The 24,741-nt window shown below is 35.8% G+C and overlaps 1 protein-coding gene across 2 annotated transcripts in view; it reads right to left on the bottom strand.

The window, feature by feature from the left end:
- LOC148947915 (pleckstrin homology domain-containing family A member 3-like) overlaps window positions 1-13,148 on the bottom strand; it is a 29,850-nt gene extending 16,702 nt beyond the window's left edge. The window contains exons 1-2 of one of the 2 annotated variants that reach the window (XM_089095140.1): window positions 12,977-13,144; window positions 7,361-7,477 (exon numbers count right to left, since the gene is read on the bottom strand). In XM_089095140.1, the coding sequence (XP_088951266.1) occupies window positions 7,361-7,477; window positions 12,977-13,016 (157 nt within the window). In that variant the 5' untranslated portion in view covers window positions 13,017-13,144. Of the gene's footprint in view, window positions 1-7,360; window positions 7,478-12,976 lie in introns of both variants that reach the window. The other variant, XM_089095141.1, reaches the window with a different exon arrangement.
- Window positions 13,149-24,741: the final 11,593 nt, after the last annotated feature.

The following is a 24,741-nucleotide window of genomic DNA, read 5'->3' as shown; positions in this document are numbered from 1 at the left end:
TCTAGTTGTAAGTAGAGCAGTAAGTTTTTAGTAGCGAGTTCTTAGTGGTTTAGTAAGTAGACTTTTTTGTGGGGATCTATACTATAGACCTCTAGCGCAAGGAAGTAGTCAGGGTGGGGGGGAGGAAGTCCCGGATATCTCTTTATATCTCAGGATTATGTTTAACATCACCACTGTGTTTTCGTAATACTTTATCTATGGCTTAAGGGGGAATGGATAAGAGAAAAAATCTCTTCCATGTTGAATATTTTTAGTTTGTATAACAACAATATGTGTATTGGTTTTTGTTTTTGATCACTGATCACTATCACTATGAATCACTATTGCCCTGATCACTATCAGCTGTGTTTGCTTCTTTTTTCCTTTTTTTACTGGGCCTTCTAAATTAAACTTTTACATGCATACTCTATTTCAATTCGTATAAGAAAACGGTACATACAAGTTTAATAATCTTAACACGGACTTGTAGAGGGTTTTGAAAAGAACAATTTAGCTCTTCAGCTTTTTTCCTATTTAACTCCAAAAACTATTTTAACCAATCTGTTTTTTTGCTACTGCAATTCCTTACCATCAGTTTTATATTACGAACTCCGGAATGGTTGAATATTTAGTTTCAATAGGCAGTACAAAGCTATAGGTATAATAATCCTCGAAGTAATAGCAAAAGACTAGCGTTTTTCAATGCAGTAATTATTTTATTATGTTCTCATTCAAATAAAAAAGGGATCAGGAGCTAATACATTATATCCTTTATGGCTAATTAAAAATTAAAAGATGTAGATTGTTTCGTTGTATAGCGGGGGGGGGGGTACTCAGAAGACATTTCCAATAGGATTAAAAACAAAAGCAAGAGATTTAGGCTTATACTTTATTCTTTTTTGCGAGGGAAAATTTTCAGGCCACAATATTTTAACTCCCCTGAAGGTATGGGGGGGGGGAGAAAGGCTTCAGACCAATCTTGGACGCTTGTAGCTTACTAGACAATTTCAGTGTAAGTCAAGGCAATTCAGCTTAACACTGGTGCATCTCAACCAAGGCTTTATCCAGGGAGGGTTGGGGATTTGACGTCCCCCAACGAAATGTTTGTCCGACTCATAAAAGCGCAACAAAAATGAATATAAACAAATTTTTGATGCATTTTTTAAAGATTTTTTGTAATACCCCCCCCCCGAAAAAAATCCTCGATACGACCCTGATCTCAACTCGAATTCAACTTGAACTCATTTTATCCGATCTCATTCAGATTAACCACATTAAACTCAACCCAGTTCAACTCAATCCCCAATACAACTCAGTCCCATGCAATATAACCCAACTCACAGTCAAATCAAATCAAATTATCTTAATATAATAACAGAACAACATATCTTTTGCGGTAAGTGGTTAAAGTTCAACTTTAACTTGCCTTTACTGATTAGTCAAATATTATGTGAGTATTTTTGATATGCTGTTTTAATGAATCAGCTGCATCAGCAGTTGGAAGCTTGACTAAGACCAAAACAACTGAAGATTAGAAATGTTGTTTTTAATTTTCAAGTGGGGAAGCAATGGGAGTATAACACTGAAGACATCACACTGCAGACCCTTATTTGGGTTGCAGATTAATTTCTGCAGGTTACAATCACCCAGTAAGAAATTTGCCCTTGATTAAAAAAGGTCATATCCTGATTTGGGAGAGGGGGGGGGGGGGGGGGTTGGGACCTCCCAAACTCCAATTTTGGGCTAGATTCCATATTGAAACTTTAATTCACCCAGACCAAGAACTTACAAAGCTAGGGTAAAGCTTTAAGATTGAAGACGCCAACGAACATTTGTCTAGTTTCTAACCAACACTTTTATTATTATTGTGGGTGAAGTCATCGAACCGAGTCGAGGCTTAGGGCCCAAGGGCCTATTGCCTCCCAACATTTTGAATAAATAATTTTACCATGACTTTCATTGAACTTAAGCTGAGTGTCGAGTAAAAGTACAGTTATGTCTCCTAGGGACCTATACTGCATTTTTACCCTTATTGCTCCTTATTTGGTCAATCCAATTTGTTAGAACTTTTTATTTTTGTAAAATTAAATATAAGAAAAACAAGTTTTTTTTTTAACTGAAAGTAAGGAGCTACATTAAAACTTGAAACGAACAGAAATTATTCCGTATACGAAAGGGGCTGTCCCCCCCCCTCAACACCTCGCTCTTTATGCTAACGTTTTTTATTGTTTTAAAAAATAAAGTTGTTAGACAGAGTCAAACTTCAGCGTAAAGAGCGAGACGTTGAGGAGGGGACAGCCCCTTTCATATAGGGACTAATTTCTGTTCGTTTTAAGTTTTAATGTAGCTCCTTACTTTCAGTTAAAAAAACTGTTTTTTTACATTTAATTTCTAAACGTTTTTGAATTAATGCAGGTTTCGGTTTTGGTTCACCGTACATGAATAATTAAAACAAAATTTACATATTAATTTTACTCTTTTTTTGGCTAAATGGCTTTCTCGAAAGTTGTTTAATTTTATTTATGACCGTTTTTATTAGCAATATATATGTGTAACTTACGAATTAACTTACATAACGAATTTCTATATTCATATATTTTTATTATCTATATTAGGGGGCTCGCCCCCCTAGTTAATACCTAGCTCTTTACGCTAAAGTTAGTATTTTGTTCCAATTCTTTAAGAATGACCCCATAATCATAAAGGCCGTTAATTAGAATAAATAGCTCCTATTAAAGTACTAAAAAAACTTTAGTGTAAACAGAAAGGTATTGACTAGGGGGCGAACCCAAAAATATATGTAATAGTTTCTGTTTGTTTTCAGTTTTGATGTTGAAAGGTTTTTCAGTTGAAAACTTGTTTTTTTTAATTTAATTTCTGATCTTTTTTTTAAATATTGCTGGAAAATCCGGCGCCTCTTCATAGCAATGTCCCTTCCCCTATGAAAACTTCCTCCCTGGAAAGATTCTCCCATGTAACCCCCCCCCCCACTACCAGAAAAAAATCCCCCCTGAAAACGTCTGTATACTTCCCAATAACCAATACTAAATGTAAACATTGGGCAAAGTTCATAACTTGCAGACCTTCCCCCAGGGACTGTGGGGGATTAAATCATCCTCAAAGACATAGTTCTTATATTTTTCGACCCTGCTGAATAAAATGGCTATCTCAAAATTTTGATGAGATGACTTTGGGGAAATAATGAACGTGGGAGGGGGCCTAGTTGCCCTCCGTTTTTGGTTACTTGAAGAGGGCACTAGAACTTTTAATTTCCATTTGAATGAGCCCTCCCACGGTATTCTAGGACCACCAATTCGATATGATCACCCCTGGAAAAAAAAGAAAAAAATAAAAAAAAATAAAAATAAACACGCACCTGAGCTTGAAACCTCTACAGTAGGATTCTCTGATATGCTGACTCTGATGGTGTGATTTTCATTAAAGTTCTATGACTTTTAGGGGATGTTTCCCCCTGTTTTCAAAAATAAGGCAAATTTTTTCAGGCGCTTAACTTTTGATGGGTAGGCCTAAACTTGATGAAACTTATATATTTGAAATCAACATAAAATCTGATTCTTTTGATGTATCTATTGGTATCAAAATTCCGTTTTTTAGAATAGAGTTTTTGTTATTATTGAGCCGGGTTACTCCTTACTCACAGTTTGTTACCATGAACTGTTTGATTAGGAATTAAATTTGTATTACTTTTATTACATTTTTTTAATTAAAATTTTTTGAATGGAATTTTGATTAAACTTATTAGTAAATTAAATTTTAATAAAATTAAATTCTGATTATTTTTGTAATGAGCTTGGGATTGTCATGGAAACCATTTTGTAGCTCTTGCTCAAAAGTGGCACTGCCTTTGGGAGCTAGAAAGCTACCTATTCCTCTGTATAAGGCACAGGGACAACAACTACATAAACTTGTGCAATTTAAAGCTTTGTTACTGGCACATTGGTTACTGGCTGGCTCCACCAGCTCTATCTTTTCGGCATTTTTCTTATCTTCAGCTCTTTATAAACTATTGTAAGATATTGGCAGTTCTAGAGGTTGCTAGTTTGTATGCTTTGAAGCAAGAAAAAATTAGAAATCATAGTTTTTCATATAGGAGCTGCAAATTACCAAAATCTCCAGAGTATATTTTCCTCTGATTTTATTAGACCACAAGTCAGACTCATCATTTTTTATGTAATGGTAGCTGGGACTTAACCTCACTACTACTACTGTTAACAACACAATGCAACATCAAGCCGCCTGAGTCCAACACAGCTATGCACACTCCTCCTCCAACCCAATTTATTCAAAGCCTTCCTCTTTACACCCTCTCAAGCTGTTCCCATTTCCCTTAAATCTTTCCTTACAACATCCTCTTGCCCTATTCGGGCCCAACTTGCTTGTCATTCGGCCCTATACGGTTGCCCAGCAAGGACAATCTTTGGCAATCTGACATCCTTCATCTGCAGAACGTGTCCTAGCCATCTCAACTGTTTGAGATACAGTCAGTCAGTTGGGTACCCAAAACAACCTGTAGGTAATTTCTCTGGAAAACATCTAGCAAATCCTCCTCTGTTTTTCGTAGCGCCCACGCTTCAGAGTCTCAACTAACCACTGTATCTTCCAATATTTTAATGTCAGTTTGCAGACTTATCTTTCTATTGTTTCAAACTTTTGTCAACTGTGAAAAAAGCACCCTGAGCCATGGCTATTCTACTTTAACATCTTCACTGCACCCACTGTCTTTACTAATAATACTACCTAGTCAAGTGAAGCTGTCCATTTGATAAATCTTTTTGTTACCTAACATTGCCTCTTCACCTTCACTTATTCTTACTCTTAGCAACTTAAGTCTTCTTAATATAAATTTTCAAACCAATTCTTGCACCCTCAACTCACAAAACCTCTACAAATTCATTAATTTTGCTAATACTGTCATCTAGGATGCTTAAATCATTATCACAATCAAAGTCTATGAGAGTTTTATTTCCAAAATTAATTCGCATTGCCTTTGCTGTGCTGCTTAGGACAAAGTTCCCCAAAATGATGCATATAAATGGGAATTGGGCACCAAACCCAGTATACTTCTGATTTAATACAAAACCAGCTACTAACCTTATATCCTACCTTAGCCACAGCAAAGTTATTCTTGTACATAGCACTAATCATTTTAATGTATTTATCTGCTATACTATACAAGGATAGGACCTTCACTAAAGCTCATCTATCAGCTGAATCAAATACTTGATTGCAACCTATAAAACACTAAAGGTGTTTGATGACTCAGACACTTCTTAATTTTTTTTTTTTTTTAGTTTAATTATTAATAAAAATAGAACTTGACAAAACGCATATATATATATATATATATATATATATATATATATATATATATATATATAAAATACATGAAAAAAACAAAGTCTTTCAACTAAATCTTCTAGCCTGCCCATGAACCTGCAAAGGCAAGTTGTCCTAGGGGCGTGTCAGGAATAGAAAAAAAAGAGAAAATTTTAGTACTAGAATTTTAGCATTATTAATCTAAGACTGAAAATTCGGTAAACACATCCTCTCCCCTTCCTAAAACTACATTCTTATCTTAAAACTTTATCTCCAGCATCTCTAGGTCTAAAAAGTACCACATAATCCTAATAAGTACTTTACTTCCTACAGAAACCAAGCAAACGCTTCAATAATTACCAAGCTCACTCATATCATCTTTCTTATAGAGGGATTTAATTACATTTCTCCTAAAACTGCTAGGTATTTCCCCTTTTCAAAAACCATATTCATAATCTTCAGTAACTTATCTCTAACTTCATAACTACAATATTGAAAAAAAAAACTTATTAAACACACTATCAGTGATTGGGGACTAATTATTTATTAATCCTTTTAGTTCTGTCATGAATTTTTTGTTGCTAAATAAACCTTCCTTCACATCCAAAGTGTTACAAATTTTTTCATTCTGGTAACTCTATCATGGTTTAGCACATCCTCAAAATGTTCAGCCCAACTCTCTTTAACTATTTCCACATCACTAATTGTGGTCCCATTCCTACCTTTAACTGGGACAAGTCTAGACTCAGTGGCAGATCCAAGGGGGGAGGGGCACACGCCCCCTAACATAGTCTAAAGTAGTGTAATTTACTTAATTAACGCAATTTTGCGGTAATTAAACTTGCTGCTAATGCAAGTTTATTGGGTATACTTATTTAGCCCCCCCCCCCTAAAAAAACTGGATCTGCCACTGTCTAGACTGACTATTCCCTTTCAATTGATTAACACGTCAGTACATTATTCTACTATTATGCCATCTGGCTGCATCTTCCAGATCTTCAGCAATTTTATCCATGGCCTCCACTTGACACCTTCCTAATTCATATTATAATGCTTTCTCCACTTTCTTTATACCCTGCTTATTTTTATTTGATTTATCACTTAAACTTAGCCACCAAAAATATAGTTTTGCCAGGAGGGGTTCTTAAATACTCCACAATTCTCCTTTAGAAAAATTATGTTTTTCTAAAAGAGTGCCTAAAATGGCTCAGGGTATTAAGTTGAAACGTTTAGGGTATGATGAGGGGGGTATTGAAACAACAATAAGACACTATGGTGTATCAAGATAGTCAAAATGGTTTATCTGCAATATCTCAGGCACAGAAATAGTGGCTTAAGGGACCCAGCTGAGACTTTCATGGAATATTGAAAGGGGATTATATTTAGATTATAATTACAATTAAATCATAAATAATGTATATACATTTTAATTGTATTAAATTATTTTTAATAGAATTTTGCATTTTACAGCAGATAATAGCAAACATGGTGATTTTCAATAAAGCAGGATCAATTTCTAAATTTCAATATAAAACTATTTAGCTAAAAAAAAGTTATTGAAAAATAATTGAAAATTATTTTTAATGCCCATCCATCTGGAACTAAAAAAAAATTAGGTCACCCATGAGAGGAGGTCATAAGAAGGGACTTGAAGGAAATTACAATGTCTTGGAAAGGGGTAAAGAGCAAAGCTTTGAACAGATTGGGATGGAGGAGGAGCATACACAACTGTGTTGGACTCATGCAGCTTGTTCTCATAATCAGTTTTTAGCAGTGCCTTATTTTTGCAAACATTCACTTAAAATGGTTATTAAAAGATAATTGTCTGAAAAATTGCTGTCGATGTGAGAGTTGAACCCAAGGTTCACTGATGACTAACTGGAGCTTCCACCCCTGGATCAACAGGCACAATCTTTACCATTGAAAATATAGTTTGACCTTGAATTATGTTTGACTACTGCACAATTTCTCTAGTTGCTCCATGAGAGGATGCCTGGTTTTCACTAGGAAATAGCAACCGAAACAGAGAGTAGCCTAAATTTACCTGATATTTCGCAAACTGACAATTTAATGGAGCCTCTACAGCCTTCATTTACTTCTTCAAGACTTTTGTAGTAAGAGAGGACTCCATTGTCAAGAATAAACCATCTTGGCTGCCAACCTACAAAAAAGCCTTGAGATGCAGTATCAGCAGGTTTTATACTTTGAAGAATTTGCCTATGTTAGAGAGGTTTTTCATCCAGCTTGGAGCTTATTCATTTCTAAAAAGAGATGAGCCATTTCCCAGAGGATGTAGTACAATGGTTTCAATTCACAAAAATTTAGGGGGAAAAGGCAAGTGTGCTTTTCAAAATCTAGGGGGGGACAAATTTGTGTTTTTTTTTAGTATTCCCAATGAAACCTGATAAATGGGTATTTTCAACAAAACAGCCCCCCCCCCAAAAAAACAAAAACAAAAAAAACAAGAAAGAAAGTATTTTCAAAATAAAGAGGGAGAGCACATGCCCCCCTCTCATTAATGCCCCCAATTTGGAAGCATTCACATTATTTTAGATAATACCCAGAGCAAAAGACCCAAAACTGATTTTTAAAAATGAGCTAGAAAGATTCCTCTAGTGGGTATTTATCTATTGGTTACATTTTCTAATATATTTTTACTTTATAAGAGCTATGGAGGATTTAACAGATTGGAAAAAACTTGTTTCAGTAGCTCCAGCTAAAAACTATAGAAATTAATTTGTTTTGTTTCCAGTAAAAATCTTATTTTTGTATTTTGTAAAATTATAAAAGGATGAGACACATCCTTCCTTTTTATAAAGGACAGTAATAGTTTTCATACAAGACAAAACAAGAGTCCTCTTTGCTGATCCCCTTTGCAAAAGGAAAGTTTAATACTCAGTAAAGCAGCTGTACAGTTGGGATCTTGTATTCTAGGGATTCTGTCCCCTGAAAAAAAAAATTGAAATCCAGCAAAAATAATAACCATAGCTAAGCTACTGCAGATATGCTATGAGCATTAATATGCTGAAGAGCAAGATTTTTACATTTCTATAGGCTAGTCTTTCCTGTCCATAGACAGCAGGCTCATAATCTTGAATAGCATTTGTATAGGGTTAGATAGTTGTGATTGGCTGATGATTAGGACTAGGTTAGCTGGGAATGGCTGACTATAATCTTGGAAAGTCTGGTCTTTTAAATTTGAATTTAGTCATAACTTATCTCTACAACTTAGATTATATAATTATAGTGTATTTCACAGCAATTGTCTTAGATTAAGGCCATCCAAGGTTGACTGTGTCTGTCATTAGAATATATTGTACAAATTTTAAGATCCTGTTTCAAATCTAAATCTCAATATCTAAATATAATCTAAAAAATATAATACAAAAAATCAAAATATAACCTTCATTTGCATCACAATGAATGTTACACCCACCCCCATAACATCCAAATATATACCCTGATTTGGATATATTTAGGGATTGGGGTAAAGTTCATTTGGTTATATTTAGATTCAGAATGCAATTTTGGGTATATATTTACACATTAGGGGACTGGGGTATATACTACATTAATACACAGGTTCTAAGATATTCACGAATGTCTTAGAACTGTATTTTAAAATTAAAAAAAAAAAAATAACAACAACCAGGATGGAAGCAATCTATAAAAAAAAGTTTATAGGAGAAATTTCAAAACATATAAACATTTTCTTAAGAGCATGGGAAAAATCATAATTTTTTTCTTTTAAGTTGGAAAAAGAAGGAAAAAAGATTTAAGGATGAAGTTTCTATCCTTGGATAATATGTTAACTAGGATCATTATACATATTATAAAGTAAGAATTGTTTTCTTAACATGTCTCCTTATAATCAGTCATGGTTGTAAATTTATACCATCAATGGTAAAATTCTACTTTAGCTACTATTGGCTATCTTGGATAGGGGTTGGGTTATGAAAATGAAACTTTCAGGGATGGGTAATGGCCTACAGGCTAAAGTATGTCCTGGGATGGTATTTTGAAGTATCTACCTCCACTTCTTCTCCCTCTAGAGGGTCCTGAAGTTCACCTACATGACAGGTCCATACCTATTGAAATTTTGCATCTTACCTTAATTTTCAGTTATCAGTTCCTTTTTCTCTGGCTTTAGTTCTGAAAATGTAATTTCTGTTATTGGTGTAGTGTAGAATTTTAAGCCATATCAATGTTTTTTTTCAAAATTTAGGAAATGTATTTGCATAGTCCATCTTTAAAACCTTATAAATTGGGATGGAGCAAAGTTGTGAAGCTGAGTACAATTTTGTTGTACTTCATTTAAGCAGAAGATCTATTTTGCAAACAATTTTGTTGTACTTCATTTAAGCAGAAGATCTATTTTGCTTTTATAACACAAAGATGGGGGAAGAAAAGACAAATTGAAATTGAAATGAACCAAATATATTCAAAATTGCTATTTCCCTAGTAAGGATAGCTCTGTGCCATGGTTTGTTGATTTAAACACAAGGGGTTCTGCCCTTTGGGGTCCATGATGCCTGTACACTCGTTTTGTTGTGCATTTTTTGGCCTTTGGCTTGCTTTGACTGTTAATGTGCTTGCTGCAACTTCTCTCAGATTCCTGCATATTGCAACTACCAATTGCTTGAAAGTGCTAATCAAACCCTTTTAAACCCTCCTTTTAAACTTCGTGCTGTGCCTGCTTTTGACTTACATTGTTTGCTTAATCTATTATTGACTGAGGGCCCCCCTCTGCTTGTAGCCTACTTGTTTTATTTATTTGACAATTTATTTCCTTTTTGTGATTTGATTTTGTCGTTTTACCCATTTTAACCCTTTGGGGTTTTATTTGTGATGACTGACAGGATGGTTAGTCCTGTCACCTGACCCCAATAACTCTAGTGTAAGGATTTTGGCTTTAGGTGCTGAAGGTCCAAATGAGACCAGTGGCCTAGGTTACTGACATTAGGCAGTAGAACAATTATTGCCAAAAAACTGTTTCAACATCTTCAAAATCATGAGCACAGGGGCCATTATGGTTCAATGTTAGAAAGAATTGGACCAGATGGCTCCATTATCATAATTGCTGTGAACCAGTCAGTAGCTGCTGTTATACTTTCTATTTCAGATATAGCAGTAAATGGATGTAAGGTAAAGTTTGTGTTTAGTCCTGGCTCTAACCCTGCTTTAATCAGAAACAGATTATATATTGTATTTATCCCATCTGGATGATTTTGTCAAGGAGGTCCAAGTTGACAACAAAATACAACAAGTGACATTGGCCTTTAAAAACCCAAGCCCATCAGTTATTCCTTTGGTTTGTACCTTTAATCAGGATGTTCAGTTCCCTCTGAAAATCTCTGTTTGGGGTGCAATGCATACAGTTAAGCCGTTAATCCCTGAGGTAATACAGTGCTTCAATTGCCAAGGTTTTGGCCACATGGCTTCAAATTGCATCTATTTGTGAACTGCTTTCTAAGTTAGCACCAAAACATTTTCAAAATGCAGCCTGTAGCCAAAATAAGTCAGTTGAAAACCTAAATAGAGAAGGTTCATTCCTTCCCACAATGTCAGCAGTTACCAGCAGCCCAGGCAAAGCAGAAAGGAAATGTAAAGGAAAGGAATCTGTACTAGTAGGGGCAGATCCGGGGGAGGGGGCATGCACCCCCCCCCTAGTATAGTCTAAAGTAGTGTAATTTACTTAATTAACACAAGTTTGTGTTAATTAAACTTGCTCCTAATGCAAGTTTATTGGATTAACCTATTTTGTGTCCCCCCCCTAAAATTGTTTTATTGGATCAACCTATTCTGCCCCCCTAAAAAGTCCTTGATCTGCCCCTGGTACCTAGCCCAGAAGTTGCTGTAATTAGGCTACAGAGACCTAGGTTAGCACCTTCTCAGAAAAATGACTAGTTATCTCTCCACTGTTTTTTCCTTGATTTTGGCCTGGATGACTAAGCACAAACTTATTAAGAAATTTGTTAAGACTACTGGTTTACCTTAAACCTTAAATTATCTTAAATCACACTTGCCAGCAATAAGGATGAATCCTGTTGATGGTTTGGTTCATTCTCTAAATTTTTTCCTGCACGTTTCTTTTTTAGAGTTGCCTTATTTGTTTATATTTTGATCTAGGTGACAGGTTACAGGTTATTTGTATTATTTATTATAATTGACTTGTATAAGCATTATATTTGCAGTTTGCTAATGTAAATGCATCATTCTGGTTCCTGTTTATAATTGCTGGCAGGTGAATAACCCCTATAATAAGCAAGATAAATGGTAGATGTTCCATATTATTTTAATCCTGCAGGCCATGATGCCCCTTCTCATATTATTTTACTTTAGGCTTATCCTTTTTTTCTATTTTATTTGTTTTTATTGTCCTTATTTATCTTTTAAAATTTTATCTGATTAAACCTCTATTTATGGAAGTATATGACAGATGATAATGTAAAAATGTATTATGTATTATAATTGGGTAAAATTCTACTTTAGCTACTTTTGACTATCTTGAAAAGGGTTTAGGTAAGGAAAATGATACTTTCAGGGATGGGTCTACAGGCTAAAGTATGTACTGGGAAGGTATTTTGAAGTACCTACCTCCACTCCTTCTCCCTCTAGAGTGTCCTGACCTTTGATGACCTTCAAAAATATGTGAGTTATAGAAGTGAAACCTTACAAAATAGATCTTCTGCTTAAATGAAGTACAACAAAATTGTTTTCAGCTTCACAACAGCACTCAATCCCAATTTATAAGGTTTTAAAGATATGCAAATACATTTCCTAAATTTTGGAAATAAACTATTATATGGCTTAAAATTCTGCTCAAATAAATGAAATTGCATTTTCAGAGCTAAAGCCAGAGAAAAAGAAACTGATAACTGAAAATTAATATAAAATGTTGTTTTGTCAAAATTTCAATGGGTATAGACCTGTCATATAGGCAGATTTCAGGACCCTCTAGAGGGAGAAGGAGTAGAGATAGGTACTTCAAAATACCTTCCCGGGACATACTTTAGCCTGTAGACCCATTCCTGAAAGTTTCATTTTTCTATCCTTACCCCTTTCCAAGATAGCCAAAAGTAGCTAAAGTAGAATTTTACCTATAACTGTATTGTATATGTACTTTAGTTGCTGTATGACAAAGCACAGTTGCATTATTTTGGTTCCTGTTTTTCAATGCAGACAGTTGCTGAAGGTGAATTACCCCCTACCAATAGCAAGATAAGTGATACATGATCAGTTTCAGTGAATATTGACCAAAGTGACACCCAAGAAAGCTAGTAATTACAAAAGGCACAGAACAATCAAGTGATATGAACCCATAGGCCTATGACCTATAGGTTGAATGCATAAAACCCCAAACAAGAACAACACAAAGATTTTTAAAGGTCAGGACCCTCTAGAGGGAGAAGCAATGGAGAAAGGTACTTCAAAATACCTTCCCATGGTATACTTTGGCCTTTAGACCCATCCTTGAAAATTTCATTTTTCCTAACCTAACCCCTTTCCAAGAGACAAAAGTAGCTAAAGTAGACTTTTTCCAGCTCAACTTCCAATTTTTAAACAACAATAGAATAAATCAAAGAAAAGGAGGCTACTGCCAAAAATTCTGGACTAGGCCTAACCTAAATACAAAAATAACTTTTAATTTAGGCTATACCATTCCAGTAGTTAGTCCATTTATTAAGTAGACCTTCCATGAAATAGATCTTTTGATTCTTGGACTGGTTAATCTCCTATATCACCTGGCAGTAGCTCAAGGGCTCTGCTTGAACTTTAAGGATTTCAATGCGCCTTGAATTTTAAGTATTTTGCTATTTATAATTTGACCAATGCTAGTTCGTAACGGCAAAGGACACCGCAGCTTCTTCTTTTTTTGCGCCGATGCACCAAAAAAATACATTCATTGTTAGTAAAGAATTGAATAGTCCTTCAACAGTCTACTTTAGGCCTAGTAACAGTTAAAAATCTCTATTTCTCAAATAAAATAGTTTGTAATGATTGCTAGTGATGTTTTCAAACTATTGAAAACGTTATTGTTTAAAAGCCATGACGGATTTTGAGTAGAAACCTAAAAATGAGCCAAATACAAGAATCGCCGTGGATATTTTAAAGAAATGTTGCCATTAATTTATCGGTTAGCCTCTCCAGAAACAAAAATGCTAGTAAAACACGTCTTACCGAAAAATATGTGGGAAAAATTGTTTTAACAAAGGTTTAGATTTACCTAGTCGCAAAGAATTAATTTGGCTCATTTGGGGACAAATATAAACTTGTACCAGTTTTAAATTCCTCACCTAATTAATGCATTTCCGTGAATTTTTAGCACAATAATGACAACGGAAGTGGGCCTCAAATTGATTTCACATCGACTAGAGGCACATCCCCTTAATGTTTATGGGTACGTAAACTTGTTTCTGATTGGTTAAATCAAAACTGAAGGGGATGGGATAATCTAAGGTGATTGCAATAGACCCCCCCCCCCCATCGGCACCCCTAATTACTGCTATTGAAATTCGCACTTGAAAAATTTTATTTCTGGTTCCAATCAAGTATCTTCAGAGATAGACTAGCATGGTAGGCCATGCTGAGTTTCTTTTCGCCTGCGTTTCTTCAAAGTCTTAGTCTCAATCAATACATTTCTAAGAATCGTTAGCTAAAACCTTTGTTTAGATGAGCAGTTGGCTGCTAACATTATTAGCAGTGGCACCAATTCACGAATTTGTAGGGAAAAACATTTTTTTTAAATGAAGATACTAGAAAAGTATATTTCAAAATCTAGGGGGGGAGGATTTTGTTAGTGAAAAATATAAAAAAGGTATTTTTCAAGATCTATGAGAGGCTCTATTCTCCCCCCCCCCCCATTTCTCCGGTTGGTGTGCCTGGTTGTGAGGTATCATTTGGAGGGCAGAAAAAAGCCTAATAAGCTGATGACACTATTTCCTGTGCAATTTTTTTTCTATTTTTCTTAATACAAAATGAATTTTGCTCTCATTATTTATTTTTATTTATTTATTTATTTATTACCCATCAAAAAAAGGTACAAAAGACGGAGTATCACTAAAAAAGAAAAAACACACACAAAAAACAAATTACAACACATTACACATAATCGAACAAACTACAAAGACGAGAAACAAAAACTCAATTATACACTGCACTGCAGGTACGTAAGATGTTTTACTTTTTAAACTCCCAAGTACTGAATAAACATAAGCAATATGATTGATAACTTCAATTCAACTAACCTAAGCTACAGCAAAATACTTGATAACTTCAATTCATAATCAACAGACTCAATCAACTAGTCTAAATATGACAAGAGACGGTAAAAAGACTAAATATGACAAGAGATGTGCAAATAAAATTAAATGGACAGCGATTTACTGCCTTAGCAAACGGTACCAAGGGTGGGAATAGACTTTCTCGTTGTACCGTTTAATTTGCTCAATTATAGCTGCCGTTGGGTCCGCAATTTTAAAATTTTCAACAAGGCGCGAATTTCTTGTCCACGGTGAGAGCCGCAACAAGAACTTCACATACTTAAAAAACGTGGATCTGAGCTTTCTTTTCTCTGGCTCAGGAGAAATTCTCCAAAACGGGCTTAGATACAGGAAAGGGGGAAGGGATACTGCGTTATAAAGTCGAGCCAGAATTAAACGGTTGAAACGGATTTTAGATGAGACAACTCTATTGTAAGCAAAAGCCAGGCGTTTACGGAGATGATCAATAAGAAGGGAGCGGGTAGTTTATAGATCCTTTCCAATTGGTAAACCAAGATAAATTATTTTCGAGACATGGGCTACAGACAGTTCTCCCAGCCTCAGAGACGAGACCTCTTCTTGGCGCCAGTTGAACAGAAGAACAACCGACTTCTGTGGGTTAAATTCAAGACCAATACGACTGTAATTTGATTGTAGTGTGGAGAAGGTGGTCTCTGTACCTGCGACTGTGTGGCTGGGGTTCAGAATGTCATTGGCGTAAGCTATCATTGTAATGTCTATAACACGAACTATGCATGTTGTATCGATAGTTCACAGTGGTTTAATTACACAATTATTAAGGCACAAAGTGATATGACTGATCCTTTTCGAGCACCTTTTTTTACTGGGACAACAAGATACCCTCGGTAGGATAGCATCACGTCTGGTGCATATTCAGTGAGGGATCGACCATGGCCAGGAAGTAGGAGTTCAGCCTGTAGGTGGTCGTCCATGTCATTAATAGGTAGTAGTATGTCCTTCTGTACGCCCCTCTTTCCCATATCCAGAATGAGTTGGTCATGGAGAAGTGAGTCGTAGGCACGGCAGACGTCATGTAGACCTATAACAATAGACTCTTTTGATTCATCAGCGTCAATCAAGACTTAAACTAAAGCAGAAATGGCGTGGCCGCAACCAAGACCCCTCTGGAACCCAAATTGGGAAGGGGGAGTTCAGCATTTTTCCTGGATTTCATCAATGACTAAAAGTTCGAAGATTTTGCAAAGCGTTGGTGCTACTGTGATTGGTCTGAACGAAGCACATTCCGAAGTACTTTTTCCTTTCTTCAGGACTGGCCTAAGCGACCCAGTACTGAATGCCGATGGTACGAGTCCAGTAGTGAAGATCATCTAAAAGAGAAGAGCTAGGTGTCCCATGAAAGTTGGGCTGCAATGGCTAAGGTGAAGGGCGGATACACGGTCAATGCCAGCCGACTTCTTCTTTTTCAACCGTCGGACCGCGGACGCAACCTGTTATTGGGTAACTATGAAATCTGTATCTGGAATTGATGAGAGGAGGGATGAAAGCTTTTCTTGAACAGAAATGTTAAGATCCTGTTTTGAGGCTGAAAACTCATCAAGGTAATAGTTTATCTATGTTAAAGATGGGATATCTGACTCGGGACCCTGCTGATCCCTTCTTGTCAAACATTTTCCATAACAGGTTAGGATTTTTAATTACTTTTTCAGAAAGCTCAGATTTCAACTGCACACGGTGACGAGCAAGTTCCTTCCCAAACCTACGCTTAGATGCAACTCTAATCTCTTTAACTACTCCTGAGTGTGGTCTACCACATTCTTTCCATATCCCGTACCAGAAGGTAGCTTGGTCGTATGCTAATTGTAACAAAGGGTTAGAAGAACATCCCTTTTCTTGAGTTTTTTGTCTGGCACGAGACTTGGGTACTCCCTGAGATTCGGCAAATAGAAGAGCATGGGTCAGTTCGGCGTAATAAATATTAAGACGTAGCCGTGCATCTCTTTCATCACGATGAGAGAGTTTCATAAGTAGGTCAAACGGTACGCGAATTTTTGACAGAACAAGATCACAAGAATCTTGAAACTTTTCTTTATCAATTTTACGCCAAACCGGAACCTCATGCCACCTCTGAGTGAATATCGACGAATTATTCAAAGCGGAAAACGAGGCAGGCCTACTGATAATACACTGAACTGGGAAATGATCCGAAATGAAACTATTCGGAAGGACAAGAACCTCACGTACTGGCAAAGAACTAGAGCTAACAATATGGTCTAGATTGGACGTAGAACAAGATTGGTGGATATACGAAAAGTTCTGGTTCTTTCGGTGAATAGTAAAACGGCTCTCAAGTATCCCTATTAGAATGCATCAACGACTATTTCGGGCACTAATATCAACGTCTAAATTACAGTTAAAGTCACCCACTATTATGCACTCAAGGGACTCGTGCTTGGCTTTCTTAAGGCAACGGGCTAGTTTGTCAGCACTTATAGCAAAGGTACTATCAGATTTGTCGTCACGGTAATCAGTTGGAAGGTACACATTAGTAACTAGCAGGTTATCTAGTCTAATTGCAAGAAAATTGTCACTGTTCTCGTATACTTCACACGCGAGACGATTACTAACCAACGTGGCAATACCGCCAGACGGACGGCCCCGTGGAGATGAACGTTTTACAGGCACGGAGAACACAGAGTAGGACAGCCAGAGATTTAGCAGGTTTAGGCCAGCTTCTGTGATCAAATTTTCTTCCAGGCATATCACATTATATTTATTCACAAACTGGTCAACTACAAGAGACCGCTCGGAAAAATTTCCGTTTATATTCCTAGAAATTAGTGAAATGTTAGAGATTTCGTTATTCATCATGTTAGTGAGTTGCCTTTTCCTGTTTTTTTCGGACACCTTACGCTATAGCAGGTATAAACCCGCTTTCTTGCATGAAACGCAAAACATAGCACGAGTACACTTTTCTGCATCGTTCTTTTCGGAGACGTGGTCAGACGCGCCACATCTGGAGCAAACAGGGCTATTGTTGGAGCACTCGGCAGCTGGGTGACCATGGTTGTGGCATGAGTAGCAATGATGGGGTCAGAAAAGGAATTCTTCAGTGGGTAGTTTTTCGTAATAGATCTTCACAGAGTCCTTAAGAAATTTATCCAAATCCGATCGACAGCTGAAAAATACTTTGAACGCACGGGAACTGCCAAACTGTTCAGACTTCGTAGCTCTGGGGATCAGTGCAGTTAGCTCATCCGTCGATACGTCAGAGGGGACTCGATTCACTACTCCAATGTAGTTAGGGCTCTTTATGGCAACAGAGATCTGCGGCTGGTTGGTCTTGATTGACTCAACAATGGTTTCAGCTGTGTTTTTCGAGCGAACCACTAGTTTCCAGTCCGTTTTGACTCTCCGTAATTCAGATATGTCACTAGTAGCCACACATACCGAATCTATGAATCTCTTCCTAGCACTCGGGGTATCAAGCGACTCGGGCAGATTTTTCAGGACGATTGCATAGGAGGGCTTATCAGGCTGATTTGAAGTGCTTGGCCAGTCGATGGGTTTGTTGGCATTAATAGCAAAATGGTTCTTACTAACTCGAGACAATTCATTCACCTTAATAGTTACGGTTGCTGCAGTAGTTTCACAAGTAGTTGGGACTGAGCAGGGAGAATCAATAATAAAGGCCGGCAATTTGGTCTTCTTGGCGTGAGCTTGGTGAATCCATCTGCAAATTTCTGTAAAATTCTCTTCATCTTTCGCGTGAATTTTACAGCGAGTTGTAAACTGCATTAGTTTACGGAGCGATTCTTTGGCTTTCAGAATGTCTTCTGGTGTGAAAAATCCGACGCCTGTATCAATTATTCCCTCCAGTTTTTCTCCTCTTTCCATACTGCGGCTCACGAAGTTCAACACAGCATTCATGAATAATTTGTCCTCCATTTCCGTCGACATCCCGAAAACAACGTCGTACTGTCGACACACCTTAAGAAAAGGTTGAATATTGCTTATAAGATTTGCGTAATAAAATCTTCTATTGGCAACTTCCAATCGGCAACACTGAGCTAAAATAATTGTTCCCAGGGGAAATCACAGCGGTCAAAATAACCAAGCCATAGATAAGCCGCTTATAAAAAGTCTTCAAATAAGTGTCCACTTGAAAATTACTCACAATGTAAAACAGGGTTTTATCCAAAAATGAGTTCTTTACACCACAAGCTCTAGATCAAGACTGTTTGCTGGAGTGCAAAATGTTAATTTTGAACAAAATACAATTCCGGATGACAGTCATTAAACAAAAAAGGGGGAGTACTCATCCAAACGAATCTGCTAGTAACAATGAACGCGTCTAGGGCAAGTTGAAAAATTCAACGTTTTATTCTTATTTTAACCAGAAAATTTAACTTCCTGGCTTTAAAATCTTTTTCAGTACTTCGTCTTTTCAAAAGATTAAGATTCAAATGTAGGGGTAAAAAAATTCATAAAAGCAATTACGGGTCTACAGATTTGCCACTCATGATATAAAAGTGATGCTATAACTATTGATTGTTCGAAGCAAAGATAGGCGTGGTCTCAATACGATGTAACGCCTGATCCATCCGATAGTCACGTGTGCCGACAAAAAGTCCAAGTTCTATTAATGACCTGGAGTTTTTCTCAATTTTAACGTTATATCTGTATTACCAGAGCGGAAAATCAAAGAGACATGAAATAGTTTTGAAAAGAGTGCATTGACATTAATATGTTCCAAACTATTCTCTAATAGTATTACATTTTCTTATCTTTTGCCAAATTCACGTTATAGATAGAAAAACTGCTGTTTCAAGCTTCCATATTTTCTATTTTCGAAAAATTATGCCTTACCTCTTGACTCCAGCTCTTCAATCTGAGGGGGACTGCCCCTTTATCAACCCTCGCTCCTTATGCTAAAGGTTGACCTTTCTCACGATTCTTTAAGATCGAATGCTCAAAGGGCGGTTGAATGAGAAGTAATTTTGAAAGAACTTTAAGACTTTAGCGTAAAGAGTGAGGGTTGATGGAGGGGCAATCTCCCTCATATATAAAATATTTTCTGGCCTTTTGAAGGTTTTAATTTGGCTCCATACTCTCATTTAAAAAATAAACTTTTTTTTTATTTTTTAATTTGTTTCTAGATTAACACTTATTCTGATCGTCTTTTTTTCTCTGACTTACTAAAGGTTGAGAGACTACCTCGATTAATCTGAATATTTTCACCATATTGGTTGTGGGTTAGTTATATTGGTTATGAGATTTAAAGTCATGCCACTGCTTGATGGGCCGGCCAGACGAATTCTCTTCGTTGAAGGATCATGTGTTACACGATTAAAATAATTGCCAAAAAGGCGCTACCTTTTTTGGAAAACCCAGCCGTTGCTCACACCTGCACCTAAAACGCTGCCTCTGCCCGACTTATGGAATCATTGGGAAAGTCTGCCCTACGCGTAGGAAACAAATTCACTACCTGTGGTTCCTCACTATACAGACTACAATTACCTTCAATGAGCGTTAAAGAATTGCTTAAAGTAAGCCTAAACACAATGTATTCCTAAATAAAGTAAGCTTAATTGCTTAAAGTAAGCCTAAACACAATGTATTCCTAAATAAAGTAAGCCTAAACACAATGATCTGGGCAACTTATTTATCTGTTTCAGCCCCTCCTCCTCTATGTTACTGAGTTGAGGAGGTCTACGGGCCGAGACTTATTAATTTTGTAGACTCAACAGTCGTTTACTCACAAAAGGTTCTGTAACCGTAAAAGTCTCTTAGTAACAACAAGTTCTGGAGCAATAAAAGCGCACGTATTAATACAAAAAATTTAATCACAAACTTTTTTTTGGCAATAATTTAGTATAAAAAGTTTTTTTTTATCAGCAAAAAACCGTGCGGTTTTACAAGTCTGCAAATCACGGAGCACATATGGGCACAAAATATATTCAAGAAAACTGGCAACCCTGGACATGTTCAAAGCTACCAAAAAGCTAGATGAGAGGGACAGGGCTTACACTACTACTTCAACTCACACCGGTTCTATAAAAATCACTTAGTTTTTCTTTTCTTATTATGAGGTTACTAGTCCTACATTGAAATAGGGAAAGAACGATGACTCAAGTTCCAATTTTTTTAGTCAAGAAGAAAAAAAGAACATGGATAATGCTTTGTCAAACAATTTGAAACTCCGTATGATTTATGAATATTATCAACTCAGATTTGGTTCTTAACTATCAAGATCTACTTACATTAACATTTCTAGAAATTTATCGTCTCACTAAAAATGTGCCTTTGGCAACACCCTGAAATTCGATATTTACCCATATTCTAAGTACTGAAATAAAAATGAAAAAGCAAAAAAAGACTGGCAATTTTACCAATCTAATGCCTCAACCTTCTGTTTCATATTATATAAAAACTAAAAAATCAGGTTAATATAGCTCTATAGTAAGATTTTCGCGTGTTAAAATTCCATAAAAATGATCGGTAATTGTTTAGCCTTGTGACACCTTATAAGGAGACATGTTAAGAAAACAATTCTTACTTTAAAATATGTATAATGATCCTAGTGCTTATATTATCCAACGGGAGAACCTTTATCATCAAGTGTTTCCTCTAAAAATCCTCAAAAGAGAAAAACTTTCCAAATATCACCTCATTGAAAATTCAATGCTTAAGTCTTTTTAAATTGCCGCTTTAAATTGCTGCCTAATAAGTTCTTTTATAGATAGCCTAGCGTTCATGCCGGTCTTTTTAATATTTTTTTTTTTAAACAGCAGTGGCTAAGGGTCACTATCAGTGGCGTAAATACAAAATATTAATAGCAGTGGCGAAAATAAAAATGTTGTATTTTCGGCGAAAAACCGAAAATACAAAATATGCACGGCATTGAAAAGAAATGAAATAATATAAAAAATCCATTGATTTTGAATTGAAGTTATCAAGGTTAGGTAATAAAAGATGCACGGAAATTTTTTTTTAATGAGCACTGGCGAAAATACTGTTTTTTTAATGAGCAGTGTCTCAATTTCACAATTTCTATAATTTCAATTTACCACTACTTTTTCTTTAAACACGTTTTTTGACACACGTGCTAAACGCTATCTATAAAACAACTTATTTGGCGGCAATTTATAGGGGCAATTTCAAAAGACTTAAGCAACGTGGTACTTTTAGCATGGTTTTTGGAAACATTTTCTTTTAAGCTTGAAAAAGAAGGATTTTTAGAGGAAAGACTTAATGATAAAGGTTCTCCCGTTGGATAATATAAGAACTAGGATCATTATACATATTTTAAAGTAAGTATTGTTTTCTTAACATGTCTCCTTATGAGATGACACAAGGCTAAACAATTACCAAATGATCGTCTCAAATTTACAAACATATGCTAAGTACCTTTCAACGAAACTAGAATAGACACTAACAATAGCCATATGATTGGTATCAAAGCGGTGGATCAGAGGCGTAGTTAGGGTTTTCAGCACCCAGAGACAATGTCAGATTTCCTCCCCCCCCCCACCTGTACCCAGGGGCGTCCCGAGACTCATTTCATGGGGGGGGGGGTGATCTTCATAAATTTTACCGAATCGCTACCTGATTACCGAATTTTGCTAAATTTCGGGCAATTTTGCAAAATTTCTGCCGATATTTTCGCCTTCGTCGAAAATTTTAACGAATGCCAAAACTGTTGGAGGGGCGGCACGCCCCTGCCTCTACCATCAATAGCACAATATAAGTAAGATCATAGTATTGACACAAAAATAGTATGGCATCCACTAGGAAGGTGCACCCAGGTGCAGGGCCCCCCCCCCACCTACAACACTATGGTTGATTGATGATATCAACCTTATCCGGAATTAATGATGATATTACACAACTTATCCGGAAATAATTTTTAAATGCATGTCAAGTCATATTCTCCAATTCAGGAGTCAGTTATATTACAAATGTAGATACTAAATAAAAATAATTAGTTAACACATTTAAAAAAATCGGTAATTAAACTAGTCCAGCCCCTCGACTCTTCTATATTTCTTTTCTAGTTTTATATCTTTATAACTTACATGTTTTACAAAATTTAATGTTTTTTTTAACATTTTTTTATTTTATGTTTAAATTTTCGATTTCTTTTTTTGATTGTATTTACATTATATTTCTACTCGTTTATTTTTTTAATGATAACATCTCAGGTTGTGTGAGGTGTCCTTGCATTATTATTTCTAAAATTGATCGTCTCGCATTAACTATCGTGTGCTAAATAAATTCCGAAGAAACTATTATTAAAACTGAAAATGCCCAATATCGTGATATATTAGGCTGCCGCTTTTCATGTTTCGTAAAATATTAACTGATCAAAACTGTATGACTTGCAGCAATAGCAACACCCTAATAAAAGAGTCAACCACAGCCAGAGTGACTGACAGTTTAAAAACATGCCTTAAAAAAATTGTCTACTGAGAGAACTTTCTTTTTTAAAGGTGATTTTGAAATTATTATTACTATTTCTTGATTTAGCAATTAATTTAATTATAACTTTAGTTTTATTATTTAAGGTTTAAGCTAATAGTAAAAGTTTAATGCGAAAACGAATTTTTGGGGATTTTGAAAGAGCTTGAGACCCCTCGAAAACGAGCGGTGAAAAGTTTACCATTGGAATGGGTATATCCGAAAGCTCAAAACCAGACAGCAATTAAAATCACTATTTTGCATGTGTAGCACTAATGTGTTTCCTTTTTCCAAGGGCTGATCTGTTGAACATAAGGTTCATAGAATGTTGCGAGAAGGCTCGTTAGAACGGGAATCAAATTATCTAGTTCTCTTAGTAAGTACCACCCAGAAACATTTCTTAAAACAAATGTTTACCCACGTTCCGAAATGCGAGATTTAGTTCTATTCTAAATGCAGAAATTAAAAAAATAAATAAAGTGGGACTGAGTTTTATCGGTTTACTGACTCGTACACTGCTCTGTGTTCCGTTTGCATTTCTAAAGATTGATCATCTCGCCAATACAAATGTGTGCAAGTAAATTCTGAAGAAACAAGAATGAAAACTGACAAAAGCTATATTTTTGAAAAATCAGATATTTTGTCCAGAAACAACTTTCACAATGTACGCTTAGCCATATTTGAAATGCACATTGAAGAAAAGAAAACAGAGAAAATATATACTGAAAGATCAATAACCAATCGATCCTTTGCTTTTCAATCAATCTATCAATATTTTCATAAAAAAAACGGCTAATGGTAAAACAAATTATTGATTTGTTTGAATTTATATTCCTGAATGTAAACAACCTTGCAAATCAAAACATTTTAGGTGTACACATAAAAAAAGTTTATTTTTGTATATATTATATCATCTTTTAACATTATATATTATATATTTATAGAAGTGTGTATGTAAAAAACAAAACTGAAATACAGATTTGCAACTAAAAATGGTTTAGTAATATTCTGAAAAGTAGGTTTATTATTTTCTGAGGCTATAATAAAAGAAATGGTTAACTAGCTATGCCAAATTTTACAGTTGAAGGTGTGCTAATAACTGGGCCTTTTGGGCCGTCCAGACGGGACCAGATGAAAAGCAGGTCATCCCCAAATGGGTCGAAAAGGTCATAAGGAAGGACGTAAACAAATTACGACAGAAAATAAAGGGTAAAACCAGAATATAAGTAATTTATAAGAGGGAAAACTGGCACTGATGTCGACAAAAAACCAGCAACGCCATCTATCGTGTGTCGAGACTTGGCTTTTTTCAGGCTCTGTAATCATTTTTCTGTCAGGAACTGACATCAGATCCTTATAACCGCCCTAATTTTACGAATTGCACCAACAGTTAATTATTCTTATTATTACAGTGAAAAAATGCAGGGTCGCCGAATATTAGATGGCGCTGATAATTTTTTGGCAGACACTAGCGCTAGCTCCCATTCTTTTAAGTTACCTCTTTGGGCTAAACTTACAATGTTAGACTGAGGAGCGTTTAAGACAGTGTTGGTCTCAGGCGACACGATGCTGTAACAAATACGAGATTTTTTTTTCTCTCTCTTGCAAAATTATTATTGTGGAATGAGTTATACACAACAGTATGAAATTCTTTCTGTCTTGCACGTTGTTCATACCTCTCAAATAAATACAAAATAAACTAATTATGTCATGCATTAAAAAG

The sequence above is a fragment of the Artemia sp. Qi Xiang Cuo genome, chromosome 10, assembly GCF_049724085.1.
Source record: "Artemia sp. Qi Xiang Cuo chromosome 10, ASM4972408v1, whole genome shotgun sequence".
NCBI lineage: Eukaryota > Metazoa > Arthropoda > Branchiopoda > Anostraca > Artemiidae > Artemia > Artemia sp. Qi Xiang Cuo.
The sequence above is the reverse complement of the archived record's forward strand: the minus strand, read 5'-3'. Positions and strand labels throughout refer to the sequence as shown.